This window comes from Talpa europaea (assembly GCF_964194135.1).
Source record: "Talpa europaea genome assembly, chromosome: 14".
Lineage (NCBI taxonomy): Eukaryota > Metazoa > Chordata > Mammalia > Eulipotyphla > Talpidae > Talpa > Talpa europaea.
Genome location: NC_140082.1, coordinates 20,016,371 through 20,044,178, shown reverse-complemented (window position 1 = coordinate 20,044,178; position 27,808 = coordinate 20,016,371). Strand labels below are relative to the sequence as shown.

The 27,808-nt window shown below is 48.0% G+C and overlaps 1 protein-coding gene across 1 annotated transcript; it reads right to left on the bottom strand.

The window, feature by feature from the left end:
* Positions 1–103: 103 nt before the first annotated feature.
* On the bottom strand, positions 104–27,078 carry LOC311183690 (calpain-9-like; the record flags this gene model as incomplete). Its single annotated transcript, XM_084253234.1, has 16 exons — positions 104–111; positions 205–268; positions 453–564; positions 656–705; positions 5,229–5,265; positions 8,878–9,086; positions 9,246–9,403; positions 10,674–10,834; positions 14,011–14,088; positions 16,383–16,468; positions 17,879–17,962; positions 18,817–18,985; positions 21,174–21,307; positions 21,652–21,770; positions 24,850–24,919; positions 26,887–27,078. 16 exons carry the CDS (start codon positions 27,076–27,078, stop codon positions 104–106), a joined length of 1,731 nt encoding a protein of 576 aa, XP_084109360.1.
* Between the last annotated feature and the right edge of the window lie 730 nt (positions 27,079–27,808).

The window sequence follows — 27,808 nt, the reverse complement described above, 5'->3', positions numbered from 1 at the left end:
TGACACACAGGCAGCCTGCCCCTGGCCCCAGGCTTTTGTTACCTGCGGCCTTCAGGGCAATCCGCAGCTCATAGGAGGACATGGGGCCGGATTTGTCAGTGTATTAAGGTTCTGGGGGAGGAGAGCAGAGCATGGAGGAGGAGGGCCCCCGGGGAGGGCCGTGCAGTAGTGGGGGGCGGCCAGTGTGGAGGGCAGAGTCCTCACCAGGGCCCAAAGAGCCAAGGGCTGTGTTGAGCCCTGCAAAGAAGGTCGCTTCCTTTGGCTTTCCCTTGGGGAGGAAGCACGTGGTGCCTCCAGAAGTATCACAAGCCCTCCTGGAATTTCATTATGTTTGTTTTCTTGTGCCTTTTCTGAAAATTAACCCTCTTGCCTACAACACCATGATCTTTAAAAGCCCCTTCTGCTCTAGGTCTGTACAATCCCCTCGGGGCCAAGCACGGCAGGGTTAGTACCATCCACTTCTTCAGTTTGTCCCAGAACTTGTTGAATTCGTCAAACTCCAGCTTCCCGTTGCCGCTGGTTTGTGTCAGGAGTGAGTTGAGGAAGAAGCAAGTATGTTTCAACCTGAGAATTCAGACCCGGGCAGTGTGACTGGCATGGGTGACGTGGATTCGGCCTTCTAGGGAGATGGTTCAATGCAGCAAATGCAAACAACCTTGGGCTGAGCTCCAGGGCCAGCTGGGAACTGAGATGCAGAGAGAGATACTGCCAGGGGAGGGGGGCAGCACCAACGGAAATTCAAAACTGCCATTATCTGATGAGAAGCTTCTTCATTCATCATTATGAAGTGTCCCATGACTAGCCAATAACCTTCAGCCAAGCCCGTATTTCTTTGCCTCTCACCTATTGTTCAGCTTCTTTTCATCTTGGACCCTTTCTGCCCTGAATTGCTTAGTTCCCTTTGTCTCCCAAAGGCTGGGGACATTAAAACTTCCAAATAATTGTCCCTCAATGGTATAAAACATTGGGCTTACAACCCTGTGACAATCAGTTATAATTCATTTGGGCCCCAAATCTCAGCCCCTGCTCTTGGTGGGAAGCAGGTCCAGAAGAAAGGCCTTGCTCATCACCCCTCAAGAATGAGGAGCAGGTTGGTGAGGTGAGGAGCAGGAGTAACTCCAGAATGAGGTATATCACCAGCCTGGTTACTAAAAGTTCCTCTTCCTTGCTCTGGTCCTGAAGACAAACCCAGCTGAGAATGAGATGGAGAAATTTTGCAGGAATCACCAACACTGAATTGACTTAAGGAAAACAGGAGTTGGGACTGAGGTGGTGAATTCCATAGCCCCTACCCTTGATGAATGATGCCAACCCGTCACCTAATGGCCGTGAGTCAACATAACAGGTAGCACATGCTCATCCACCTGCCCCACAGCCCCTGCACCTTTAGAGGTCAGAGATGGCCTTTGAGAAAATAGCCTACACCTCTTCAGGTCACTGGCTCCTGATTAAACCTGTTTTCCTTCCACCAGCTCTGGTCTCTCGAGCTTTGGCCTTCAAGCTGCACATAGCTGGACCCTGGCTCTGGTAACATCAAAAACAATCCCCCACAGAGAGTCAATGCCTTTGGGTTCTGTTCCATTTCTAGTTCCAGGCGTCTACCAGTATTTGGCTACTGTTTGTGAAGACTAGCCTGCAGGTTATGGGTGTCATGTCCTAGGGAGGTCTGCAGACCAAAACATTTAACATCTATTTTTGCCCACTTATTTGGAATGATACGTCCATTAGAGAAATGATGTTTTTACAGGAAATCAGACTTAGCTTCTTAAACTGAATGTCCTTTTCTGAAATCACACATGAAAGCAGAATTCAGTTGAAATCTGATAAGACTGTTCCCAGCTGCTGAGAGTCCCACAGTGTGGTCAGATCTGTGGCTGACTAGGGTGTTGACCTTGTCAGTCTCTTAGGATACCAAGAAAAGTAGAAGTTGGTATGGCCCTTGGGGAGGAAAATTTACAAAATATGAATAATGCCTTAAAAATGGGAATATCCTTCCATCCATTTATCCTCTCTTTATGATTTCTTTTTTTTTAAAAATTAAACCTCCCCCCCTCTTTTTAAAAAAAGATTTTTATTTATACAGGAACTGGGGTACAGGCCAGATGTGCGGGAAGGGAAGAGGATTCACCAGAGACAGAGTGGGGAGCAGAACAAGCAGACTGATTAAACACATTGCTGAGGGGAGCAGCGGGCGAGACAGGAGAGGTCTGCTGTGCCATGTGGGACCCTCACCGGCCAGCTGGGATCAAACCTGCACTGCAGAGGCTGTGGACAGCTTCACAGTGCGGCGCTCAACTGCCTGCGCCACCAGGGAGGCCCTCTCCTTATGATTTGTAAGCAAAGAATTGTAAATGAAGACTTATTATTAGGTTATTTATAATGGCAAAAATTAGAAGTTCTAGAAAGGACCAATGGAAGGGTCTCAACAATAAGTTGGGTTATGTTCCTATGATGGGTTATTACACAGTCTTTAGGAATTTTTAAGCATATTTAATGATCTGGGGGAAATGTTCATAAAAATTCAGTCTACAAAACAGGGTTAAAATTATTGGAGAAATTGAACATTCATACACTGCTAATGGAAATGTGAAAGAAATGCTTTGGAAAACGGTCAGGCAGTTCCTTAAAACATTGGCTATAAAATTACTTCTGAATTTGAGCAATTCTTTTAACTGTATTCTCAAGAGACATGAAAATACATTTCGACACAACAAACATGTCATATGACTGAATATTATCCTGTATATTACATGCTACAACGTGGATGAACCTTGAAAATGTCCTGTTAAGTGAAAGAAGCCGGATACAAAAGAACCACATATTACACGATTCCTTTTATATAAAAAGTCCAGAACAGGCAAATCTATAGAGACAGAGAGTATAATAGTGGTGGCAGGGTTGGAGGAAGTGGCGAAGGCAAATGGGTACAGGGTTTCTTTTTAGAGTGATGAAATGCTCTCAGAATTGATTGTGGTGATGATTGCATAATTCTGTGAATTACTAAGAGCGATTGGGTTGTGTGCTTTAAATGGTTATACTGTATGTATGTGAATTTCACATTTGACTTGAGAGCTAGTCCATCCCTCAGCACCCTGTTGCTTGCCCAGGTCCCCTGCACTGTTGGCCGCAGCCAGCTCACATCTCTGGGACCTTCCAGCCACCCAGGGAGGGAGGTAAGTCAGGCCAGCCCAAGCATGCTTCCCCCAGCCCTGAGCCTGAGATCCCTAAATGGCTCCTGTGTCAGAGGACACTGGGATCTGAGTGTCCAAGCCTCCGTCACTGCAGAAGCACCGGGAGAGCTTCAGGAATGCCCATACTGGGGCTTATCCCACTTTGATCAGGACAACTGGGGGTATGATTCATTGATTATTTTTAGAAGCTCTGGGGATGAATTTCAGAACCATTGACCTAGATGGTCCAGTAAATCCCACTAAATCTCGGCACAAGCTGTGCTCAGAAGCTTGAGAGAAATACAGAGTCTTAGACCTAGGCTAATATTATTTACAACTACCAACCGAGAGCTTTCAAGGGAACACGGCTAGAGCAGTATCAAGGACATAGGAAGCCTGGGCAGGACAGGGAAGACCCCCACTCCCCCGACCCCCAAACAGCCAGGGTCTCCAACAAGCAAGCTGAGCAGCTGAGAGGGTGGGAACAGGCAGGGAAAGGCAGGAAGCAGGGCACAGACGCTCCAGATTGCCTGACCCGCAGCTGCCCAACCTGGCCACATCTGTTAAATGGCAAAATGCGGGCATGCATTGGTGGCATCACAGGAACTGCCCTGGCAACACCACCTTCAGCAGAGCAGAGAGAGCAGGATGAAGGTGCCAATTTCTGGGCAGAGGTCAAAGGAATTCCCTCCTAAGGCTTTCTGTGGTTCCCACATAAAGTTTCTGGGCCTGGCTGGGCTCCGCTGGGTGCTGTGGCCCCATCAGTGCAGTCTGGAGTGAGAGCTGTGAGGAGGAGGCCGTCCTCAGCCCTTCTCAAGAGAACAGGGCTGCTTTCTCCCCGCCAGCTCCTGCCTGCCTCTGGGTCCGTCTCTGGGAAGTGTCACCTCATGCTTGGAGGGGGAGGCCAGGCCCCTCAGCCCTGCAGGGCATCAAGGGCACGGGCAGCCCTACCTCACCAGCGATTTGTTCAAACAGGACCTGGAACTGCTGCTCCTCCTCTGTCTCCCGAGCAGGCGAAGTTGGCTGCTGAAGAAAAAAATGAACCAGAGGAACTTGCTTGGGAGCCACAAGAGAGAAATGGACATTTATTTTCCCAAAGAAAAAGCAGGAAAGGCGAGCCCTGGGCAGGAGGTGGCGCCGCCCCCCGGGGGAGAGGCCAGGACCTCCATGGCAGCCTCACAGGCCTGTGCTGGGTGGTGCCCAGGACTGGCCACAGCCAGTAGCATTAGGAATGAGAGTTTCCTCTCCTTGTGAGGGCTCGTTAGAAGAAACATCTGGAAGGACTTCCTGGGACTGGTGGTGCACTCCTCATCTGACAGATGAGAGGATTTATGGAAACCTGACTCCTGGCAGAGGCCTGGTCCAGCCAGGGCTGCCATCACCCTCCCCTTCTGCCAGGGCATACTGCACCACCTTGACTATCATTACCTGCTTCATCATTTGTCACGGTAGGTGGTAAATCTTTATAGGCAGGATCTTTCCAGTACAGAGCACTGGGTCGGGTCATGGCAAAAGGTCAGTAAAGGTTTTGGATGTTTTGTTTCGGGTCTGCTCATAAGCTGCATCCCAGAGAGGGCAGCAAGGAGAAGAAAGTCCTTCCTGAAAACTGGTCACTGCCCGAGATGGGGGTGTCAGATGTTCTGGTCACACCAGCATCTCTTGGAAGCCTTACAACCCTTGGACAAGAATAAAAGCAGCCCCGACCTCTCTCCCAACAGACAACATCAGGGAGAACTGATGTGTTCCCCAAGTCCATGGTCAAAAATTCTGCCTGTTTCTCCCGTTTTTGTTTTATCAGTTGCTTTTCTGAAATTGCATACTTTTTAAAGAGATTCCATCTACCTAAACCATCAGTAACCTCTCAGGGAACAGAGGGAGTGGGCAGTTCTGTTGGAAGAAAGGTCACTTTTGTTCTCCAAGAGGTTAGAATCAAGATACTTCCTTGCATCGCGGTAACCATTCCTTGAACTTGGGAATTTTAAGTGATGTTATGGTCTGAAGGAAATTATCAGCACAGTCGCTGAATCCCACCCTCCACAGTAGCCCAAGAAGGCTCACCTCAGGAAGGGCAATGTCTACATTTCCATCCATGTCCCGGTGGGCACAAAAACCATGTTGATAATCATAGATTCACTTCCCCACTAGACGCTGCAGAGCTACAGGTTCAGAAGTGCTGGAAGGTTCTGTACCATAGAAGCCTTCCTCTTCTGTGACTGCATTTCACAGGGTGTGCAGCCTCCAGGCACGGACCTCCCTCTCCACTTGTCACTCAGACCTTGCTCAGCATGAAAGTTGGAGGAAGACCATGTGGTCATCACTCCAAGCAGAACTTGTCCATTCTGGATTGTGAAAGGAGACACTCAGCTCGTTGAGGGTTAATCATTCGTGGGAAAATTTTAAAAGCTTATAAAGCAAGTTGAGGTGGAACCAACAACATCACTTTTGAAGCCTGATTCTTCACCCTTAGACCTTCCCCCATGGATGTGAACCCCTGAACCCACTGGGAGGTTGAGTTTCTGTGCTCACAGGTGGAGGAATCAGGAGAACCGTGACAGCAGGTTACTTTGCTGCCCATACATATAGGGGAACCCACAGTACTTGGGAAGTAGTCAGATTAGGGGAGGAGCAGGCTTCAGCTGTTGAATATGGAAATACCTGGAAGAATTCAGTTTTTTTTTCTTTTTAAAGATTTATTTATTTATTTATACAAGCACAATAAATAAATAAATTTATTTATTTATTTATACAAGAAGCGCGGGAGGTGAGAAAATTTACCAGAGTCAGAGCAGGGAGACAACAGCTTCATAGAGGGAGGACAGCTCGGGGAGAAGTCCATCGCACCATGTGGGACCCTTGCCAGCTGCTGGGGATCCAATGGGCACTTCAGAGACTGCGGGCTGCTTTGCAGCCGCGCCGGGATCGATCCAGCCCTGCAGAGGCTGCGGGCCGCTTCGCAGCCTGGCGCTCAACCGCTGCGCCACCACGGGAGGCCCTGGAAGAATTCAGTTTTACAGATTAAATCCTGAAGCATTTCCAAAGACAAATTATTGAAAATTCAAAGGGAAAAAAATAATCAAACATTAAGATGAAACCAGGACAGTCCCCTTTAATTCCTCATGCCCTGGGCCTCCACAACATAACCCTTTCAGAGCTTTTCATTATAGTTTAGGAGTCTCCAGTGAGGATGAAGCCAAGGGAAATTGAGCTGAAGGTGGCTTTTCTGTGACTGAGCTACTTGTGTCTGTTACTGATACTTGTGGAATCACAGCAGATGGTGCATGTGTATGATATTCACTATCACAGCAGACTATACGCTGCATTTCTTAGGTTCAATATACACTATTGTACATGCACTGAGAATGGAGTTACCTTTGACCTCACCCCCCAACAGAGAGAGAACATGAGGGTAAAATATTGGCTCAGCCACGGGAGTTGCTGATCGGCACGGATATCGCATAGAGTTCTTTTGTGTGAGTGGATACTGGTCAGTTCATCCTCAGTGTGTATCAGTGACTGAGAGAAGACTGGAGAAAGACTTTGCAGCCGAGTTTTAAAAATCTAAGATTGCATTGCTTCTCTGTTGCTGACGAGAAAGAACCACAGCTTCTGCAGTCAGCTTGGGAAACCCAACCAGACTTTGTAATTGTGAAACTCAGTCCACAACACAGTGCAATTCCATGCCACTAGCCAAAACAAATAATAGCAATTCACAATGCCAAAGGACAAACAGGAGCTCTAATACTTATAACCCTTATCCAGAACAGGCCACGCAGCCACAGTCATCTCCATCTTGTTGTCACAGGTTGATACTTTGATGGGAATCAACAGAAACAGAATAAGTAGAACTTGTCACTCTCTGGGATACCTAGAGAGTTTCCATTGGGAGAAGAAATAGGTTCTTGAAAATTGAAACACCCACTCCTGCCCCTGCCACAGTATTTTTTTTTTAATATTCCCCATACAATTGCAACCCCCTGATTTTGACCCCATCCCCTCCTTTCCCTGCCCCCCCCCAAAGTGTGTTTCTGGTTCATAGTTTTTTGTTGATTTTGATTTTTTTTCTTTCTTATAGTTATTCTTTTTCCTGGTCCCTTATTTAGGTTTTCTAGATTCCTGCTATGAGTGAGACCATCCGGTATTTTTCTTTTTCTTTCTGGCTTATTTCGCTGAGCATGATCTCTTCCAGCGCCATCCATGTGGCTGCAAATTGCATGTGTTTATCTTTTTTGAATGCTGAGTAATATTCCATGGTATATATGTACCACATCTTCTTGATCCAGTCATCCATTTTTGGGCATTTGGGCTGTTTCCAAAGCTTAGCTATTGTAAACAGTGCTGCTATAAACATAGGGGTGCAGGTGTTCTTTGGAATTGATGTTTCTGTGTCCTTTGGGTAAATACCTAGGAGTGGAATGGCTGGATCATATGGAAACTCTATGTTTAGTGGGTCCAGAAATCTCCACACAGCTCTCCATAGTGGTTGGACCAGTTTGCACTCCCACCAGCAGTGCAGGAGAGTTCCTTTTTCTCCACATCCTCGCCAACATTTGTTGTTGCTAGTTTTTTTAATACGTGCCATTCTCACTGGTGTGAGATGTTATCTCATGGTAGTTTTGATTTGCTTTTTCCTGATTACAAGTGATGTTGAACATTTTTTCATATGCCTGTTGGCCATTTGCATTTCCTCTTTGGAGAAGTTTCTTTTTAGTTCTTCTGCCCATTTTTTGACTGGATTCATTTTATTTGTTTTTGTTGAGTCTCATCAGCTCTTTGTAGATTATTGTGATCAGTCCTTCATCATTAGTGTCGTGTAAAAAATTTTCTCCCAGTCGCTGGGGTTTCTCTTTATTTTGGTTATTGTCTCTGTTGCTGTGTAGAAGCTCTTTAATTTGATGTAGTCCCAGCTGTTTATCTTTGCCTTCACTATCACAGCTTTGGGTGATGCATCTGTAAAGATGTCTTTGAGGTGCATGTCATGTAGTGTTTCACCAATATTTCCTTCTATATATTTTATGGTTTCAGTTCTTATATCTAGTTCTTTAATCCATTTTGAGTTGGTTTTTGTGTATGGTGTTAGGTAGTAGACAAGCTTCATTGTTTTGCAAGTAGCGACCCAGTTTTCCCAGCACCATTTATTGAACAAACTTTCTTTGCTCCAGGGCATATTCTTTGCTCCTTTGTCAAAGATTAGTTGACCATATCTGCCACAGAGTTATTAATGGTAAATGCATGAAAGAGAAACTTCTTCCACAGAAATAACAGATACAAAATAATTTTGCTAAGACATTATGAGGGAGAGATGGCAGCATATTGGGTATGTAAAAGGGCACTAAAATGGAGCTGAAAGAATATGTGATTCTTGAGAGCTGGAATAGCCACCCCCTTTATCATGCACAGAAACACCTCTAGCATCCCCCTCACATCGCTCCCACTCCAGAAGGTTCTTGGTAATAGAGTCTGGAAAATGAAGGGCTTCACCAAGAGTGTCTTGTGAGCATGGTTCTGGGGTCAGTTGGACAGAGCAACTGTTTCATGTGAGAACGAAACTGGAAATATGCCTTTGCTTGCTGATGGGTTCAGACCCTCCCTTTGGCCCCCTCCTGGTTTCTCAAGTAGATCATGGAAGAGGACAGGGGGCCATGACTCCAACCACCCTCTGGTGACATCTCTGGGAGTAAAGCACCAAAGAGGGAGTCTTGAAACTCACCGGGTAATGGCCTTCTTCTTTGAAAAGATCCTCAGGCAGAAATCTGCTTCCTGATTGGGCTCGGAAGTGCTGGGAATCAGGATGTACTCCCCAGGGGGCAGTTTGAACCGGTCAGAAACTTCCCTCTCTTTGAGGAAAAACTTGCTTTTGGCCTGGGGAGTGTGGTCTCTGAAGAACTCTTTGCTCAGGTGCGCGTCTTTGCTTGGGCACTGCAACAGGAGTGTGACAGAAAGTGGTTTTCCTGGCTGCGGGTTTCGACTATTTGGACACAGTTGAGGGACTGGCATTGAGTGTCAGGTGTGAGACTGAAAAGGGACCAAGAACTTAGGACTCCATGGATTCTCAACTGTAATTTGGCATCTACCCACCTGGTAAATAGCGTAGCCGATTTTCAGCTCATCAGCTCCAAACCTCTTGCGTTTCCTTCGATCTTTCTGCATCAGGGCCACAAGGAAAGTGCATTCCTCCTGCCCCTCATCTTTCTCAGTCAGAGAAAATTTTATCTGTGGATTGGTCCAAAAGGTATCTGCCATTCGAAAGACGCAGGTTATTTTCCCTTTAAAAAACTCCCAAAACAAAAAACAAAGGGGACACACACATCCTACCCATGCCCAACTAATTCTCCCAAACCTGAGAAAGTGTTTCTCCCTGTCCTGATTTCCCTCTTGCCCTATTTTCTACAACCCCCTGGGAGAATGAAAAGGGGTCTCTTTTCCTTCTACCTCTTGGAACCATTTCCCATGCAACTGTTCAAAGACATTCTTCTGCATTTTGTCCACTGCAATTTGTTCTATCTTTTTGTTTCCCATTTGGCATTTCAAAGGACAGTGCAGGGCGCTGTGCTTGCCTCCCAGGGCCCACTCAATGGTGGTGTGATTTGAGCAGAAGTGACCTCAGGCCACCTCCCAGAGTGAAAGCTGACTGTTCCACACGATTCCCTCTTGCCACAGGGAACTGCGACAAGTCCAGTCAACAGCATTCACCAGGCATGCAGGCTTAAGGAATCCCCAGTTAGAGGGAAGTTCAGGGCTTTTGTCTGATGACCCTTAGGAGTTCTTGCTGAGCAGGTCAGTGAATGAGGGCTGGGGAGCTGGCTGCCCTCCCATCCCTGTAAAGTGAAACAGTCTGAGGGAGAAGTCAACCGAGCAAAGAGGGCAGAACAGACTATCACAAGCATATCACTGATCGATCTGTGCTTGAAGCCCACTTTACTCCTCTGGACTTTTCAGTTATGTAGGACAATAAATTCTTTTTATTTTGTTTCTTTTTTTTGAAGACTTATTTATTTATGCATACAAGAATTAGGGTACATGCCAGAGGTGTGGGTGTGAGAGCATTCACCAGAGACAAAATGGGGAACAGAACAGGCAGACTGACTGAAATACACTGCTGAGGGGAGCAGCAGGCGAGACAGGAGAGGTCTGCTGCGCCATATGTGGATCACCTCTCTGGCCGGGGATTGAACTCATGCTGTAGAGGCTGTAGATAGTTGCATAATGCTACCCTTATGCCACCAGGGAGGCCCAATTCTTTTTCTTTCTAAACCAGCGTATTGTGTTTTCTATTACTTGCCAGGGTAGATAACCCAAGTGGTAAAACAAAGGAGGTTCCTTGAGCAATTCTTATTCAAAGTCCTACCAAACCTTTGCCATCCTCTTTTCCCAATCATCACTGAAATGCTTCTGTCTAGCTCCATGTTTTGGGCGTTCTCTAGGGTCCTGGGCCTGATCCACTGATGTCCTGGTTTGGACTCAACACTTGGGGATGACAAAGAGAAGGGCAGGGAGACTACCAACCCAGGAATTCATGGGAGCCTCCAGCAGTGGAGCCCCTCACCCAGCTTCCTTGGTGGACCGTCACTTTCCACTTGCGGTGGGCATCCTCCTCTAGGGCATTAGGAGTGAGGTAGCAGATCTGCACTTTGACAAAATGGGCCTTGAAGTCTGCAAATGCCATCCTGCAGCCAAGTAGAGAGAGACATGCTGTGGAGAGATGACATTGCATGACCAACTCATTCATTCAATCATCCAACAGTTATTGAGCACTTGCTTCTGTCCTGGAGGACTGGGGAGAAATCAGGCCTGGGGAGAAGAAGATAGACTCCCTCCCAAAAAAAGGAAAAGAAAAGGTTAAGAAAGGTAAAAAGGAAGAAAACCTTAAAATACAGGTTTATATATATAGAAGCACTACAAAGGAAAACAAAGTAGGGTTAAGGGTTAGCGTGCAGTGTGGGGGATATTTTAGATAAACAGCTAAGGGAACTTCTGACTGTTCAGGTGGAGGCCTGGAGTGTAGGGGTAGGGACATAATGCTTTTTGGCAGTCCAGGAAGTTGGAGAACAAGATCTTAAGACAGCTAAGTCAGTAAAGGATGATGTTCAAAGATAATGGTGGACCAGGGTAGTCATCATAAGGTTTTCAGCTTTGACTCTGAATAGATGGAGAAACATTAGGACATGTTAACATGACTATAACCCTTGACCCATGAGAAAGGGCACAGATAGAAGTGGAGTCACCAGCTATGAAGTGCGTGCTGTTGTCCAGGTGACAGATGAGGGTGGGTCAGTCCAGGCTGGTAGGATGGGAGGTGGTGAGCAGTGATCAGGTTTAAGACATATTTTGAAGGTTGAGCCTATAGGACTGGCTGGAGGATTAATTGTGAGGAAAAGAAAGAAAGGCAAGAAGATGTGTGGTTTGAATAGTTGGATGGATAAAGATGGAGAAGACTGTGTTGTAGCAAGTTTGGGAGAGAAGGATTTGAGGTTCAGGCATGTGATCCTGTGATGTGCTATTGAGTAGATATTCACAGGGAGACACTGAGTAGATCCTTGAATATATGGATCTGGAATTCCAAGGACAGGAACTGCAGATATAAACTTGGGAGTATTGCAACCATGGGTGATCCTCAGATAGTTGTGCATGTTTGACAATCTCTTGAACTTCCTCCTAGGAAGGCAACATCGTGTGACACTTTTCTATGAGTCCTATGACACAACAGTGTGCAGAAGAAATTGATCTTAAGCCATATTCCAACTGATCAAAACCAAGAGACTACTGACACAAAACCAAGAAAACAGGAAAAAAGAACAGATTAGACCACATCCAGAAGCAAGGGGTCCATCCCAAGAATCTGGAAACCTTTTCATATATAGATCCATTTGTAACTATTTGATCAGACTCAGTCAAGCCCATAAACTTTACATTCCTAACTTTTATTTCCTTTCTTCCTCCATTTCTATCAAATCATTTCTACTTTCCAGATTTGAGCCTTACCTCCTATCTCCTTGTTGGTTGACCTCACAATGAAAAAAAACTTTCTGGGCCTCCCCGGTGGCGCAGCGGTTGAGCGCTGGGTTGTGAAGCTGCCCGCGGCCTCCGCGGTGCCGGTTCGATCCCCAGCTGCTCCCCGGCCACCAGAGGAGGGTCCCACATGGCGCGCAGACCTCTCCTGCCTCCCGCTGCTCCCCTCAGCAGTGTACTTCGGTCCTTCTGCCTGCTCTGCTCCCTGCTCTGGCTCTGGTGAATTCTCTCACCCTCCCATGCTTCTGACTGTACCCAGTGCATGCATAAACAAACAAACAAACAAATAAATAAATGAAACATGCCTCTTAAAAAAAAAAAACAACTTTCTTTCCCTCAAAATGGTGCTGTAGTGGTTGATTTTGAGGAGTGACAGGAAGTGAGCCTATTGCTGGTTTCAGTATCAGTGTAAAGACAGTGTGATATTGTAATTTATAAGAAATATTTTGTCATTAAGGTGATCAAAGTATATTTCTCATATATTTGGTCTTTATCCACAGTTTCTGACAAATGGCTCCCCAAACTTGGATTTTCTTAGTGTTGAAAGTGATAAAAAGTGTCTTTTTTTTAAGTAAAGAAAGGGAATTTGGGAAGCATCTAATGAGAGGGACTAGGTTTTGCTTGTGTATAATGACATAAAGGACACAAAAACACTAATTCAAAAAGGCACCTGCACCCCTTGGTTTATAGCAGCACTATTTACCATAGCTAAGCTATGGAAACAACACAAATACCCCAAAATACATGACTGGATCAAGAAGATGTGGTACATATACACAATGGAATATTTCTCAGCAATCAAAAAAGATAAACTCAGGCAATTTGCAGCAACATGGATGGCGCTGGAAGGGATCATGCTCAGTGAAATAAGACAGAAAAAGAAAAATACCGGATGGTCTCACCCATAGCTGGAATTTGGAAAACCTAAATAAGGGACCAGGAAAAAGACCAATTAAATAAAGTAAAAATCAAAATCAATAAGCAACTATAAACCAGAGACACAATATGGGCAGGGGTGGGCGAGAGGAGGGGAGGGATTAGTGTCAAAATAAAGGGGGTGGGAATTGTATGGGGAATATAATCAAGATGAAAATGCATACATTGTGCAAAAATGAAAAATGATGTAAAAATATATAAAATGAAAACAAAAAAAGGGAAGGACTCAGGCAAGAATTCACTGGTGTGAGCATATGAAAGGAAACAGAACCAGAAATCAGACATCTGTGGTCTTGCAGAGTTGGAAAGAGTCAACTGTTTCCAGGTCCCACAGGAAGAAACAAGACTTGAAATGATTTCTAGAGATAAAGGGCCATTAACCAACTTTCCATTAGCAAAGATGTTCAGCTCTGTGGAAAGGCCACATTAAGAATTCCTTCCCACTGATCTGTATTTTGAGATGCTCCAAAGGTGGCTGCCTTCAAGGGTCCCTGTCACCAAGTTGGGCCTGGAGGTAGTGACCCAGGAGCAGCTTGCTGCCTGCATGCAAATTCACTGGGCTGCAGATTCAAATGCAAACTTGGATGATGGATGGTTTAGTGGAGGGAGGCTGGGTGAGAGCTGGGAGGCTGAGCCTTCTGTTTCCTGGGTCATATGGATTTCCTTGACACTCTAAACAAGTCTGGAGATGGGGAGAGTCCCCAACACGTGATATATTAAATCACGTGGATTTGCCAACCTGGGTGGATATAAGGGTTTTGAGACAGGTGTCTGTGATTTACTGAAATGTACAATAAAATGATAGGAAGAAATGGGGTGTTCTTTACAACCAAAGGCCACTGGGGCCTGTTATATCTGTTTTGCAGTTAATACAGAAATAAAGAGGTAAGAACTGTACCAGAATTCTCCATAATGCAGAGAAGGGTGACGCAGGCGCTTTTTCTCAGCAGGGTCCACATGAAGCCACTCAGGAGAACTAGGAGGAAAAGAAATCAGCATGTGGGTCATGAGCAGTACTGGCCTTGGGTTGGGGGAGCACCCTTTCCTAGGAACCAGGGTGTGCGGTTATGAAAGGAATAGATCCTGGTCAGTGACTATACCATGGACCCCAGAAATGTGCCAGAGGCTTTGAGATTGGTCAGAAAGTACATTTCAAAGCACAGCCAATGGAAGAAGGTGCTTCTCATGAGACCACCACAGGCAGAGAAACTCACTTGACCTCTGTTCTTTGTCACCTGACACTTTGAAAAGTCATAATCATAATTTGTTTGACAAGCTTGTTTGACATTCATCTACCAAGTACTTTCTTTCTGCGACCTCCCTAGGAAGCTGCATCGTGTTCTGCCAGAGGGCCTTGCCTGTCCTCAGGTGAGCAGCTACCTACTGCCCTCCAGATTGGGAATGACACCTCTAAGGCCACTACTTCTTTGGGACATCCTCCTCCCTCCAACACACACACGCACACACACACACACACACACACACCCCTGTCTCCAGGTGCAGTTCGCCCTTGAACAACTTGGGGTGATCAACCTCCTGTGCAGTAGAAAATCCAAATGTAACTTATTGTCAGTCCTCCTTATCCTGAAGGTTCTGCATCTGAGGATTCAGCCAACCATCATGCAAGGTTGATTGAATCAGTGGCAGCAGAATCTGCTGAGAGGTAACAGATCTGAGTATAATGAACGTGTACAGTTAAATCTGTGTTGTTGAAGGACCAAGTGCAGTTCAAATGGCGCTGCCACCACCTCAGCACTCTCACGGGGTGAACCATTTCCCCAACCCCATGGGTCTTGACTCCTGGGGGAGGGCTCAGAAGAGCCAAGTGAACCCAGAGGCTCTCTCCAGGTTGCCCCTGGCGGGGTCTGGAGAACAGAACTAAGAGCCTAGATTTTTCCTTTGGGCCATTTTCTTCTAATGGCTCACACCACATAATGGGTCCAAAGGCTAAGCTGAGCTTTTCAGCCGCCCTCTGGCACCAGGCAGAATCAGCATCTGGAAGCAGGGTGAGGACAGACCCTCCCATCCCTCCAAGGCTGCCTGGAGGCAGGCAGTCCCCAGCTGTGTTCCAGTAAACCCATTTCTCCCTCTTCATCATGTCTCTCAGGGAAAGGAAAAAGTAGGCTTTGTCCTTTTAGAGACTCTGTCCCCTGAGTTAAGGGACTCTATCAATCTTAGGAGCTAAAAGCAGTCTCATTCCTTTAGATTTCGTGATTTCTCTTCCTTCCCTTTCCGCCAGGAGAGGAAGGCCGAGTTCATGCCTGCTTTGATGTGGGTCTGGTGTGAATCAGTCTCTGCCAAAGTCCCTTGGTTCTGAGGCGGTGGAAGGCAGGAGAGGTGGGGGTGGCAGGAAGGGAGCAGTGATGGGGGACACTTCAGTGTCAGTCTTGTGCCCTCAAGCTGGAGTCTGGTTAATAAAGCCACAGACACACAGATGACTGGCGCCCCCTGGAGACTTGTCTGAGCTGAGGACAAACACGGACTTGGCTTTAATCAAGTTCTAGATTTGTGCAGACTCCCTAGAATCCCAGGAGCTGCAGGTGGGCAGAGAGGCCAGCAAGAGCCCAAGCTGGCCAGAGCTCTGGGTGAGGAAGGAGAGAGGGAGGCGGTAGAGACAGGTCAGGGTGCATCCTGCCTGTGCACACCTGCTCCATCCCATCATCCCAGTCACAGGGTCCACCACTCAAGGGACATGGAGGGGACACAGGTCTGAAAGGAAGACCTTTCCTATAATTGGAGTCAAATAAATAATGCTGGTCATCAGAGCAGTCGTAGTGGCTGAATTTTCTATTCCACTTTGTCTGCCTCTCCTGGGCCACTGGGCTTCTGGCCAATGGCCAGAGAATCCTGTACTGACCTGCTGTCAGCACTCAGGGATTCTCACACCCAAAATACTCACTGCCACCACACACACACACACACGTACAGACACACACACACACACACACACACTTCACTGGGGCCACTCATATGTGGAGATAAAGCCCCACGATACATGGGGATGTGAACTATCCACATGGGAGGCAATACAGTCACTGACATGACTACAATCCCAGAGAAGATAAAAGGCCACTCTAAGAATCTTTCCTGAGAGTCAAGTTTGACTGCCAGGCAGGCCCCAGGGGATGAGGGGAAAGAGGTGAGGTCATATAGAAGCCAGGGGAGCATGTTAGACAAACTTCCCAGGACACACCAGCCAGCCTTGGCCCACTGGACGCCATGAAAAGCATTAAGGTGGGCATGAGCTAGAGAGACGTGGTGGGGACCCACCTGTCACTCCAGGGCCCATTCCACATGGCCCGGCCCCAAGGGTCCCGGACTCTGATCAGCTCAGTTTTCCGGCCTCGGAAGTTTACCTGGAAGGCAAAGGCAGCAGGGGAATGTGAAAGGATCAGTTCATGTGTGAGTTCTGGAGTGGTTCCTCTCAGCCAGGGCTGGCTTTACCGGAAGACTCTTGACTTCTATACATTAAAATCATGGCAAAACTCATCCATTCTTAACTTGCTCTCGGAATTGTCCTGCTAAACATAGTGGCTAACGTTATATGAATCTTCAAATGAATGAGTGACTTGCTAGACTGCAATTTTCCTAGAGGCTTGTTTATCTGGGGAGCCTCAGAATCCACAGAGAAAGGTGAAGAGTAATTCTCAGAAATTCTCAGTGAGCTACTCCTGACTTTCCTTCCTCCTTAGCCTCTTACTCACAGAGAACGACAAGCATAGAAACACATGTTGGGAATTTAAACAGCAACAACAACAAAAAAAAACCACGTCTATGTCTTCCAAAGCCAATAGTCTCCTATTTGGGGTGTCATCTGAGGATCTCTGCTGTCCACATCAATAGCCCGGAGTCAGGAAAGAAAGCCCAGCCAGCCGTCCTTACTCTGCTCTGGGGCAGGAACTGCACAGCTCACAAGGGCTTTGGAGAAAGAGAAAATAAGACTTCTACTCATCAACTAGCCAGAAATTTGGGCTCTCAGAGCAGTTCCCCTGATATAGGTATGTATGTATATGTGTATATACACATAGGTATACATGTATATACACACAGGTGTATATGTATGTATACACATACATCACACTACACATGACAAAACAATATCAGTGTGAATGAACTGAGTTGCTCCACTTTCTTGGATTTTATTCTTTCAGAGAGTTCCAAGTTCAGATATAAGCAACCCTGGTTGTTGCTTTGTTGGTTGAATCTTGAATTTGGAGAACCTGCTATAAGGGACTTAGGCATCTGTGAATTTTGGTATCCATAAGGGTGGAGGGTTGCTCTAAAACCAATATCCCACAGGCACTAAAGGACAATTGCACTTAAGCTTTTGAAGAGTCAACAGTTATGTGTAGCTAGTATCCCTGCATCAAGGGTCCACTGTGCACCTGTATCTGTACCAATCTCCATCTATCCATCTATCTCTACCTACCATCCATCCATCCATCCATATATCCAGCCAGCCAGCCAGCCACCCATCCATCCTATTGATTCTTTTCTCTGGAGAACGCTATTACAGGATTGATGTGAAATTAGAGAAGAAAAGAAAAACAAATTCCAGGTTCTCCTATCTGCTGCACAAGTTGGGAACTATGAGGGAAGCTCATGTTGCTTTCTTCCCTGTTTTTCAGTTTTAAATGCTGGCTGCCTCCTCTAGATGACACATTCTCTGAAGTCTGAAAGCAGTTTAGGCTTCAACACACTAAGGAAAAGGACGAGTATGGTCACAGCTGTCCCTGCACCTACCAGCAGGAGTGTACGTCACCTACCTGATCAATTCCCGTCACAGTGTAGCAATGACCCTTAATGAGACCAAAAGGGTCCCGGGCTTTGGACTCTGCAGTACTTCTGGCCTATAACATGAAAATAGCACTGTTAGGCCCATCGTGTAAGTCACTCCCTTACCAGGCCAGACCCAACTCTGCCTGGCCCAGACTCTTTGCTCCCCAGGAGGAAGGGACACACAAAATGTTCTACAGGAGGCCCCTTAGCAGTGACAATGAGGTATTCCCAGCCTCTCCCCAGGATGAGAAGCCCCTCATTCTAACAAAGTGTTGACTTTATGGCCCCAAACAGAACTGTCTGATCATCCCCTCATGGGGGTGCACAGTCACATGCATGAGGAGACACTGTGTTACACTCAGCTCTGGGTCACCAGCTTGAAAACCCCAGGAGAAGGGTCATTTAGTAGCAAAGAGCAAATTCCCAAGGCTAACTCAAGAGGAAAGAGAAAACTTGGATAAGTTTCACAACTTGACAAGGCAAAACTATGTATGTGTGTACATGAAGAGATAAGAAAAAATACTGTTAAATATCTACTGATATATTTTCCATGATGTGTGACATCAACAAAGAGTCCAGAAAACATTAGGGTTTCATTTCATGAAATCAAACCTAGCCATGCGTTCCTGAGTGTGTGTGGCTGCTTGTATGAGCAAGGGCAGAGCTGAGAAGGGGACACACAGCACTGCTGGGGTAGAGAAAGGGAGAGAGATTTGTCGGGATTGTTCTACCTGACACAGCAAGGGTGTCTGAGCTTTGTCATTTGAAAGACATTAAATAGAAAATTCTGCTTTGAATTAAATAAACAAACACTGACACTCCCCAGTCCTGGAAGTGCCAGCCCTGCTGTGTGTGCTCAGGGCACCTGCTCATGCCTCTGACTCTGGCAGAGAGCTTGGAAGGGAGAGACAGGTGAGCGACTTACATTGGTGATGCAGCCCACCAGAGAGCCCCTCTTCAAGGCCTTCTCGAGAATCTCATAGAAGTTCTCTGGAGCCTCTTCATTTGTGAAGGTCTCAGGTACACCCCCAGTGAAGTCTACCATGGCCTCGATGGTGCTGCCCCAGTAGAGTGCCTCATAGCTCCCATTCAACCTGTGAAGCCAGAAGTTTGGAAGCGGCTGCAGGGATGAGGAAGGCCACCAGGTGGCGCCCCCAGCCAGAGGTTTTTCTAACTGAATCAGAAACCTCCAAGGCTTGCCCTGGCTGGGTGGCATGGAAGGAAGAAGGGAAGTAGGTTTTGGGGTTTACTTGATGCTCTGAAGACACAAGAAATCTCTGTGAGATAGGCAGCCTGGTGTGGGTTACTCTGACGGCGGGTTCAAGTGCCAGACCCACCTCTTACAAGCTGAGTGTTGTTGTGCGAACCCGCTCATGATTCAGTTTCATGATTTGCAAAGTGGGGGGCACAGTTGTCCTCTCCCCTCTAGGACTGCTGTGATGTTTAAATAAGTCTCTCTCTCTCTTCATAGGACCTGACCAAGAAAGAATTAGTCGTGTAGAAAGAGAGCTAAGAGCTTTTCCTACGTGTTCTCAGGTACACCCAGTCACAAAACTGCACACGTAATATGTCTGTACATGTACACATACACATACCTACACCCAGAATATGCATATAGACACACACTTTATGGATGTATACTCTGCTTGAATTATAAAATAAACTGTCGGTGTGTAACAATGTTCACTATTGTTTTCATTTGCAGTTTCTTTTTTTTTTTAAAAAGATTTATTATTTATGCATAAAAGAGCTGGGGTACAGGCCAGAGATGCAGGGGGTGAGAGGATTCACCAGAGACAGAGCAGGGAACAGAACAGGCAGACTGACTGAAATACACTGCTGAGGGGAGCAGCGGGAGAGGCAGGAGAGGTCTGCTGCGCCATGTGGGTCCCTCTGGCAGGTCAGGGATCGAACTCATTCTGCAGAGGCTGGGGATTGCCTCATAGTGCTGTGCTTAATCCCTTGCTCCACCAGGGAGGCCCCCATTTACAGTTTCTTAATGACAAATGATGTTGAACATCTCCCTATGAGCTAATTTGCCTTCTTTTTAGGAAACCTATTCTGCACTCTTCTCCTTGAGGCAAAAGTTTCAAATCCTACCAAGTGACTCAAGTCTTTTGCACAGCTTGGGGTGTGGGGAGGTGAGGGGTTCCCTCTTCTGAGCTCCTGGAGAATGAAACCACCCCCAACCCAGCCCCAAGCAGAGAAGCTGACCCTAGAGAGAAGGGACCCTGATGGTAGGACTCATTGAAGGACTGGGTTGCCCCCACCAGGCCTGGAAAGCATCCCCTTTGCTCACCCCAAGCCTATCAGTGGCACCGAGGGGGTTTATGCAGACCAGGTGGGCATGTGGGCAAAGGAGCACCTTGGGTTCTTTCATGGTTTAATTCCATCCTGCTAATTTGAGGATTAATTGAGCCTCAGTTTTCCTTCACTTTATTTGGCCACTTACATACCCACTTGGAGGTAGAAGCATGGCCTTCCTCCCTGCTTCCTGTCTCTGAGGATGGATTTCCACAGCTTGAAGATCCAGGTTGAGCCCAGGGGAACCTGTGGGAGCTCTGCTATCATGGCTGCTGCTGACTAGCTGGTGGGCTGGAGAGTGACATTGCCAGAGGAACTTCAGCCACTCGGGTGATTAGAAATGACTGTCGAGATTCTACTTAGCCGGGGTTCCTAGGTTAGTGACATCCACAGAGACAGAAAGTAGCAGGGTGGTGGCCGGGGGCTGGGGGGGCAGGGAGGGGGTGTAGTGTTGAAGGGTGCAGAGTTTGAGTCTGGCAGGATGAAGCTGTGTGGGTGATGGTTGCCTAACAATGTGAATGAACTTGATGCCACTGAAATATACAGTTAAAAATGTTTAAAACAGTCAATGTACAATTTAAAAAATTTTCAAGGAGAATTCCAAAGTGGGAAAGTGACATCTCAGTATCGGCTGGCCAGGAGCCCTGAGGATCTGCCCTGGCTGTGCTGGCAGGGACGTTGCCCAGAAACATCCCTGCACTCTGGCTGCTGCCAAAGGCAGGATCCACATGCAGGGGCAGAAAGGGATGCACGTCGCCATGTGTCTGAGGATGGGCACAGCTAGACCCCGACAGCAAGCTGCCCCAGCCACGCCTGTTCCACCTCAGCCCTGACTGGGCCCCAGGCGGGTGGCCCTGCTGCCCACACATGCCATCCCAGAGCCTCAGTGTCCCTCTCCATGGCTGTCCCCTGAAAAGGACCCAGGAGGGAGACTGGCCTCCCTGGGACAGGGGCCTGCCCGCACTGGGCGACACTCACTTGGCATAGGCTTTCTCCAGCAGGGCGCCCCAGAACTCGTTGTGGTAGGCCGAGTGGAGGTAGATCAAGCGGTCACTGGTGGTGGGCAGCCGGTCATCAATGACCACGTCTACCCACTCGTTGTATTGCCAGAACTGTCACCCGGGGCAGAGAGAGATTGCAGGGTTGAGTCTCACAGGAGGTCCAGCCCCCCTTTGTCCACGTTATCACTTGGCTTTTTCTCCCTCAGATCTGGAGGAAACTCTCATGTGGGTTCTGCGATGGGCTCAGCTGTGCTTTGTCCACAGAGCCACGTGCGGAGCATACCACCCGCCCTTGACATCGGCTCGAAGACTCTTCCTGAGCCCCTCAGAGCCGGGGTGGGCACTCCAGGGCTCTCCGACCAGTTCTCTCTCAAGAGGAAAAGGCACCCATGATGACCAGCAGCTGCAGAAACACCTGACATAACACTGCGCCCCAATGAGGTAAGTTCACTTACCCGGAAATGGAAGATCCCAGCATAACCGGAGCCAAAGTTTTGGTCCTTGGGGACCACTCTGGCCAGTGCTTTCTTGTTGCTCGTCAGGGAGGCAATGGCAGCTGCCAGCCAGCAGTCACCTGTAAGTGAAAAGTCATCAATCTCAGGTCTTACTTTTAATTTGTAGTAAACAGGACAACTACAGGCCAAAGGATATTGGGGCATTCCAGATGTGACCACATTTTTTCCTGTATCTTAAACTATGGAAGGTTACCAGCAAATCTCTCCCCTCTGCCTCCCTTCCCAGCTCTCCTGCCCACTTAGCACAGACAGCTCTTGTCTTGGCAGTGGTATAGGTTTTGCCCACGTGGGTGTCACTGTGCTCTACTGCATGTCAGCTCCGTGGAGGGCCAGGAGGCCAGGGCTGTAAGAGTTAGTGTCAGCGGGCCAGGGTGAGTGACGTCTCATGCCTGCTTGGCCTGTGGCACTTGGGGTGAGCTCGGAGGGAGCACTTTGCCTGGGCTCATGCCTCCTCAGGCTAGACTTAGCTTTGTTGTAGGTAATAATAGCTCCATGGGCATCATCCACTTTCACTTATTTAGCATTTTCAAGATTTGTAGACTGATCTGCTGGTTTCCCCAGCTATAACCTTCAAGTTAGGCCCCATTCAGGGGAAAACACAAAAGAGAGTGCAAACATCAAGCAGTGTTTTAAGCTTGCACTGTACAGACTCCCACATGCGTTCATGTGCTCATACTGAGCGTGGGGCCAGCACCTCATCTGTACCTATCAGAGCTCTAGCTGCTGCCTGTGAAAGATGTCTGAGCAGACAATGGGAATTACCTATTTAACCAACAACCTTCCATTCTACCCCAAATGTATTTGCTTGTTGTCGATAATACCACTTGAATTCATTGGACCTCAAGTGTGGCTTCCTGGGAGTTGACATTTCTGGAAAGTTCTTTGTACCATTGGACTTGGGACACTGACACACAACCATTTTTTGATCATTGCCAGAGACTATTTTGCCAGAAATGTGCTGAGCTTTTGAAGAGAGAGATTCAGATTCTATTTACACAATTCAAAATAAGGGAAAACCCCTAGAAGAGATAAAAATTACTGATCACTGTAGAGTCTGTGCCAAGGGATAGGTTTGGCCACCTCAAGCACGATGCTGGGTGAAGATGCCCGCAAAGTTCAGTTTGTCGGGTGAAAGCTTGCAGGTGGCCACTGATAGGGAGGGCAATGATGGTGTTGGTGATAGTCAAGTGCTTATTTGGGGGGCTGGTTCACAGCTGTCGATTTTATTGTTATTCTTTACTTACGTCTTGTTTTTTTTTTTTTTTTTTGCTTAGAAGTGGAGTATAGGCCACATGTGGAGTGGTGAGAGGATTCACCAGAGACAGAGTGGGGAGCAAAACAGGTGGACTTACTGAAATACACTGCTAAGGGCAGCACGTGCTAGACAGGCGAGGTCTGCTGCACCATATGTGGGTTAGCTCCCTGGCTGGGAATCGAACTCAGGCCATAGCAGTAATAGCACTGAGACTCAACCCCTGGGCCACCAGGGAGGCCCTCCTTCATTCATATGTTATTTTTTTTTTTAAGATTTGTTTATTTATTTATACAAGCACTGGGTACAGTCAGATGTGCGGGAGGGTGAGTGAATTCACCAGAGCCAGAGCAGGGAACAGAACAGGCAGACTGATGAAATACATTGCTGAGGGGAACAGCGGACGGCAGGAGAGGTCTATCACGCCATGTGGGACCCTCGCCCGGTGGCCGGGGATGGACCCAGCGCTGCAGAGGCTGCAGGCAGCTTAGCAACCCAGTGCTCAACTGCTGCACCACCAGGGGAGGCCCCTCATTCATATGTTATATATGGTATTCAGATGTAGAAAAAGTACCAAAAATAATGTTTGTCATCAACCATCAACTAAAGTTGTAATTTCAAAATAGTTTTAAAACAAAGTGACAAATTAAAACTTTGAAAAAAACAAGAGTCCCATCAATGATTTTCTAGTGAATGATAATCCCTAGTGAAAGAGAATCACCAGAGGGATGCGTGGAGGGGTGGGTGAGGGGAGTAGAGGAAGAATGGGGTTGACAACTGAGAGGGAGATGTTGTGGGGAACAGGGAGAACCTCTTAGGGGGGCTAAACCTCAGAAAATGAAGACCAACCTGAACACTTTATTTTTTTTGAAAAGCCAAGGTCATATTTAGAATGTATAATTCCATGTATCCACCATGTCTGTGTCTCTATGTCTACCATCTACCTACCTACCTGTCCGTCATCTGTTTCTCTTCTGTCATGATTCATGTGTCTGTCTGTCTGTCTGTGTATCAATCATCTATCACCATTCTAGGTTCGACTTTTGAGTTCTGGGAGGGTAACTCAGCCACTTGTCATGAAGCTCCCGGCATGTCCCACTTCATCCGTCAGACCACAGTGGTGACCTCAGCTGTGGGGAACTCAGTGTCTGCTCCCGCTCACAGTAGTTTGCTCTCTTTGGTTCATTCCTCTGGGGGTTGAGGTGGTCCTTAAAGCATGAACCCCAGAGGCAGTGTGGCCAAGTGGTTAAGAGGAATTTGGGGCAGCGCGCAGACCTCTCCTGCCGCCCGCTGCTCCCCTCAGCAGTGTACTTCGGTCCTTCTGCCTGCTCTGCTCCCCGCTCTGGCTCTGGTGAATTCTCTCACCCTCCCGTGCTTCTGACTGTACCCAGTGCTTGTATGAATAAATAACTAAATTAAAAAATAAAAATAAAAAAAAGAGGAATTTGGGGCACTGACTCTGCATATCTATCATGTCTGTGACTTTGGATAATTTACTTTGCCTCCCTCAACTTGGGTTTCTCTGTAAAATTGGGAGCGTGGTTGGGAAGACGAAGTGAGGCAATGAGTGCTGAGGGGAGGCCTAGCAGGTGACCGAGCTAATGTTCTGATGGAGGCAGCAGCCAGGCAGCGCCTCTGGGTCTGTCTGTTCTCTGAAAACCGGTGGGGAGCAGAGCGCCAGGGATGTGGAGTCCTCTGGCTCCCCTTCAGCAGAGCAGGAGGCCAACTGGGGAGGAGGGGGAAGCAGAAGATGGGAGCAGTCATGTTCCCCAATCCCTGTGCAGGGAGTGGCTGGGGACCTGTGCTGCTTGAGCCTTGGCGGCAGCTCAGACCCCCAGGGGCATCTGTCCAACCACCAGCTCTCCGTGCGCGACCTTCTCACTCACCAAGCTCCCCTTGGCAGATGTCAGTCCTGGTGGCCACTCCAAAAATGAATTCTGGGTTTTTCACTATTTCCTGGAAGAATGAGGGCATCGTCAGTGAGGCCTGGCCCTCCCACCCCTTCCTGGCTGGCTCTCCTTTCTTGCAGCAGAACACTTCATTCCTGTTGCATTATGTTTTTCCCATGGAGGGACAAGCAAAGGGACAGCCTAGCCTCATGGTAGGATGCGCCAGTCACAGCACTTGGCTCCTCCGTCCCCTCTGCCTACATGCCGGTCAGTGCAGGAGCCTCTTCTCTGCTTGGGGAACTTGGTCTCATGCTCAGGGACCCTCCCTCGGAAGCTTTCATCCCCCCAAGCACCCTTGGTGTCTTCTTTCCAACTCATACTGTTTGAATGAAACCATCGGTGCTGTTGTTGCCTGTGACGACCCCTTCAGAGCCCGTCTTCTGTGAGGCTGGCACTGGCTTGCCTGTGAGAACCCCATTGTTCCTCAGCTTCCTACACCATGCCCAGCATTCTGAGTAATGGTCACAGTGTGTTGTGGTGGCGGGACAAGGGGAGGCTGTGGTAGGATGAGGCCTATGGGGGAATCCATGCCTCATTGCTACGCAGTGCTGGCCCCAGAGAGGGCACTGAGCAAGGGATGGCATGAGCCCCGCAGGTGGCGGGGGTGGGGGAGTTACTTGATTGGGTGAAAGTGGAGGCAGGGAGGCCAGCAGGAGGAAGGAAGTAACTAGAATTTCTCAGGAGAAAGCCTGAGGCACTCAGTGATAGCCTTGTCAGGTTTAGGAAAATACTAGACGTCCAGAAGCAGTTTAGACACGATTCTGGTGGACTGGTAAATAGGGCAGTACACACACACACACACACACACACCCCCATTAGGAAATAGCAATAAAGAGCTTATCACTGTATAAAGAACTCATGTGTACCTTGAACTCTGCCCTGAAGTTCCAGAATCGTGTGTGTGTTTTAAGTAGACAGGCTGTGTATTTAACACGTCTTCATTATTTTCATGAAAGGAGACAGCATGAAGGCAGACATGGGGCACCCAGTGCCTTTCAGAAGGTGGGATGCAGAGCAAATGATGGTGATGCCAGTAACCGCAGCAGGACGCCGTGTCTACCGTGGACACTAGTGTCTCAGCTTCACAGGGAGGAGACTGAGGTGTGGGGAGTGCAGGGTGTGACTGGTGTGACCACAGTCCCTGGACAGATGGGTGGTAGGGTCTCACCTGTGCCCCGGCCCTCTCTGCACTCCATTCCTTGCCGTCACAGCCCACCCCTGGGGGCTCTCCCAGGCGGGTCCCCACCTGAGGGAAGGCAGCCAGGACCACCCAGTCAGAGGCTGAGCCCTGACTAACCCAGCACAGGAAATACTGACTCCTTGTCCCAGGCAGCATGTGATGGCCCTTGGGACCATCACCTCCAATTGTTAGGGGTGGGGAGGCATGGACACTGGCTCATGGGTACTGGGGGAAGGGAAAACAGGGTGTGTTGGGCAGCCCCTTGCGTCCTATGCACCCCCTATCATGGAGACACTGCACGCTTGCTTCGTGAGCCCCGTCCACACTGAGCACCCTGGGCTCTGAGCAGAAGCTGCTGAGCACTTTACATACATCACCCAGGTGAACACCCTCCTGGAGTGGGGGCTGGGGCTGCCCCCCATCCTCTCCCCGTGGGTGGGACCTGTTGCCTGGGACTGGCCCAACTCATCCTGAATAGCCTTGACCTCCACTCCCTGACTACCAAGACACTATCAGACTCGAGTCCTGACCTCCATGGGAGTGAGACTGCTGGGGGCTGGATGCAGCAGATGCCCTGGAGGCCCCCTTAGAGCACCCCCAGCCCTGCCAGCTGTTGTGTGCCCCCTGCATCATTCCAGCCATCACTCTGCATGGCCTCCCCTGGGAAGCCGGCCTGGATCGGGTTTGTGCTCTGCCTCCCCTCCTGCTCCCTCCTCTCCTGCTGCCCTCCCCTGGGTCCTTGGATCCTCCTTGCAAACCCCCTGCCTGTCACCCCCACCTCTGGCTGCACTCACCCCTGGCCGTTTCCACACGACGGGGCTCTCGGGCTCCTTGCTGTAGTAGAGAGAGCAGCTGTTGGCCGGGAAGTCTGGGTCCTCAAACAGCGTGCCCTTCCGCAGGCACTCCTGCCTCAACTGCTCGAAGCTCTGGCCTGAGGAATGGATGATGCGAGCGTCCTTGCGAGCTGGGGAGCAGCCAGCAGCCATGTCTTACCTCTACCTGATCCCAGGGCCCCAAGAGCTCCCAGCTAAGCCTGGCTGAAGGCGAAACAAAGGAGGCAAAACCAAAAGTGAAAGAAGAAATAGTCTACAGTGTTGAAGAAAGTGATCAGGACTCTTCAGTTGATGAAATAGTTTTTCAAAGGTCAGAAAATAGTTCTCCAGCAAATGCAGACCTCTCAGAGAGGGCGTGGGTTCTTAATTATGAAACTCTTCCAAAATCCGAACTGATTTCCAGCCCGGACTGGGCTGAGATTATTAGGATATAAAAATAAAAATTCAAAAACAAGTAAGAGATAATGTGACATGATCTTATAAATAAAAAAAAAAAATGCTTCAAGCTTTTCCTGTTAATTTTTTGGGGAGGAGGCTATGTTCCCCCCACTGGAGGTTCCCCCCACTACAGTTTTGCCATTTGTTCTTTTTAAATAAATAAATAAGGTATTTTTAAGTAATAATACTCAAAGTTCATTCACAATTATTAAGGTGAGAGAAAATGGTTATAGATGACTACATGACTGTATATGACTATAATATGACTAAAAGTTTTTTACTAAAATAGTATAAACCCACTGCAGCTGATGGTGGGGGCTCCCCCTGGTCTCAACAAGCAGCTGCCTGGACTTTTTCTCTGGTGTTGAGATCACTGGCAGGTCTCTACTGCCTTCCTGCTGTGGGGAACTGGGCTTTTCCATCGTGCACCTTAAAAAACTATTTT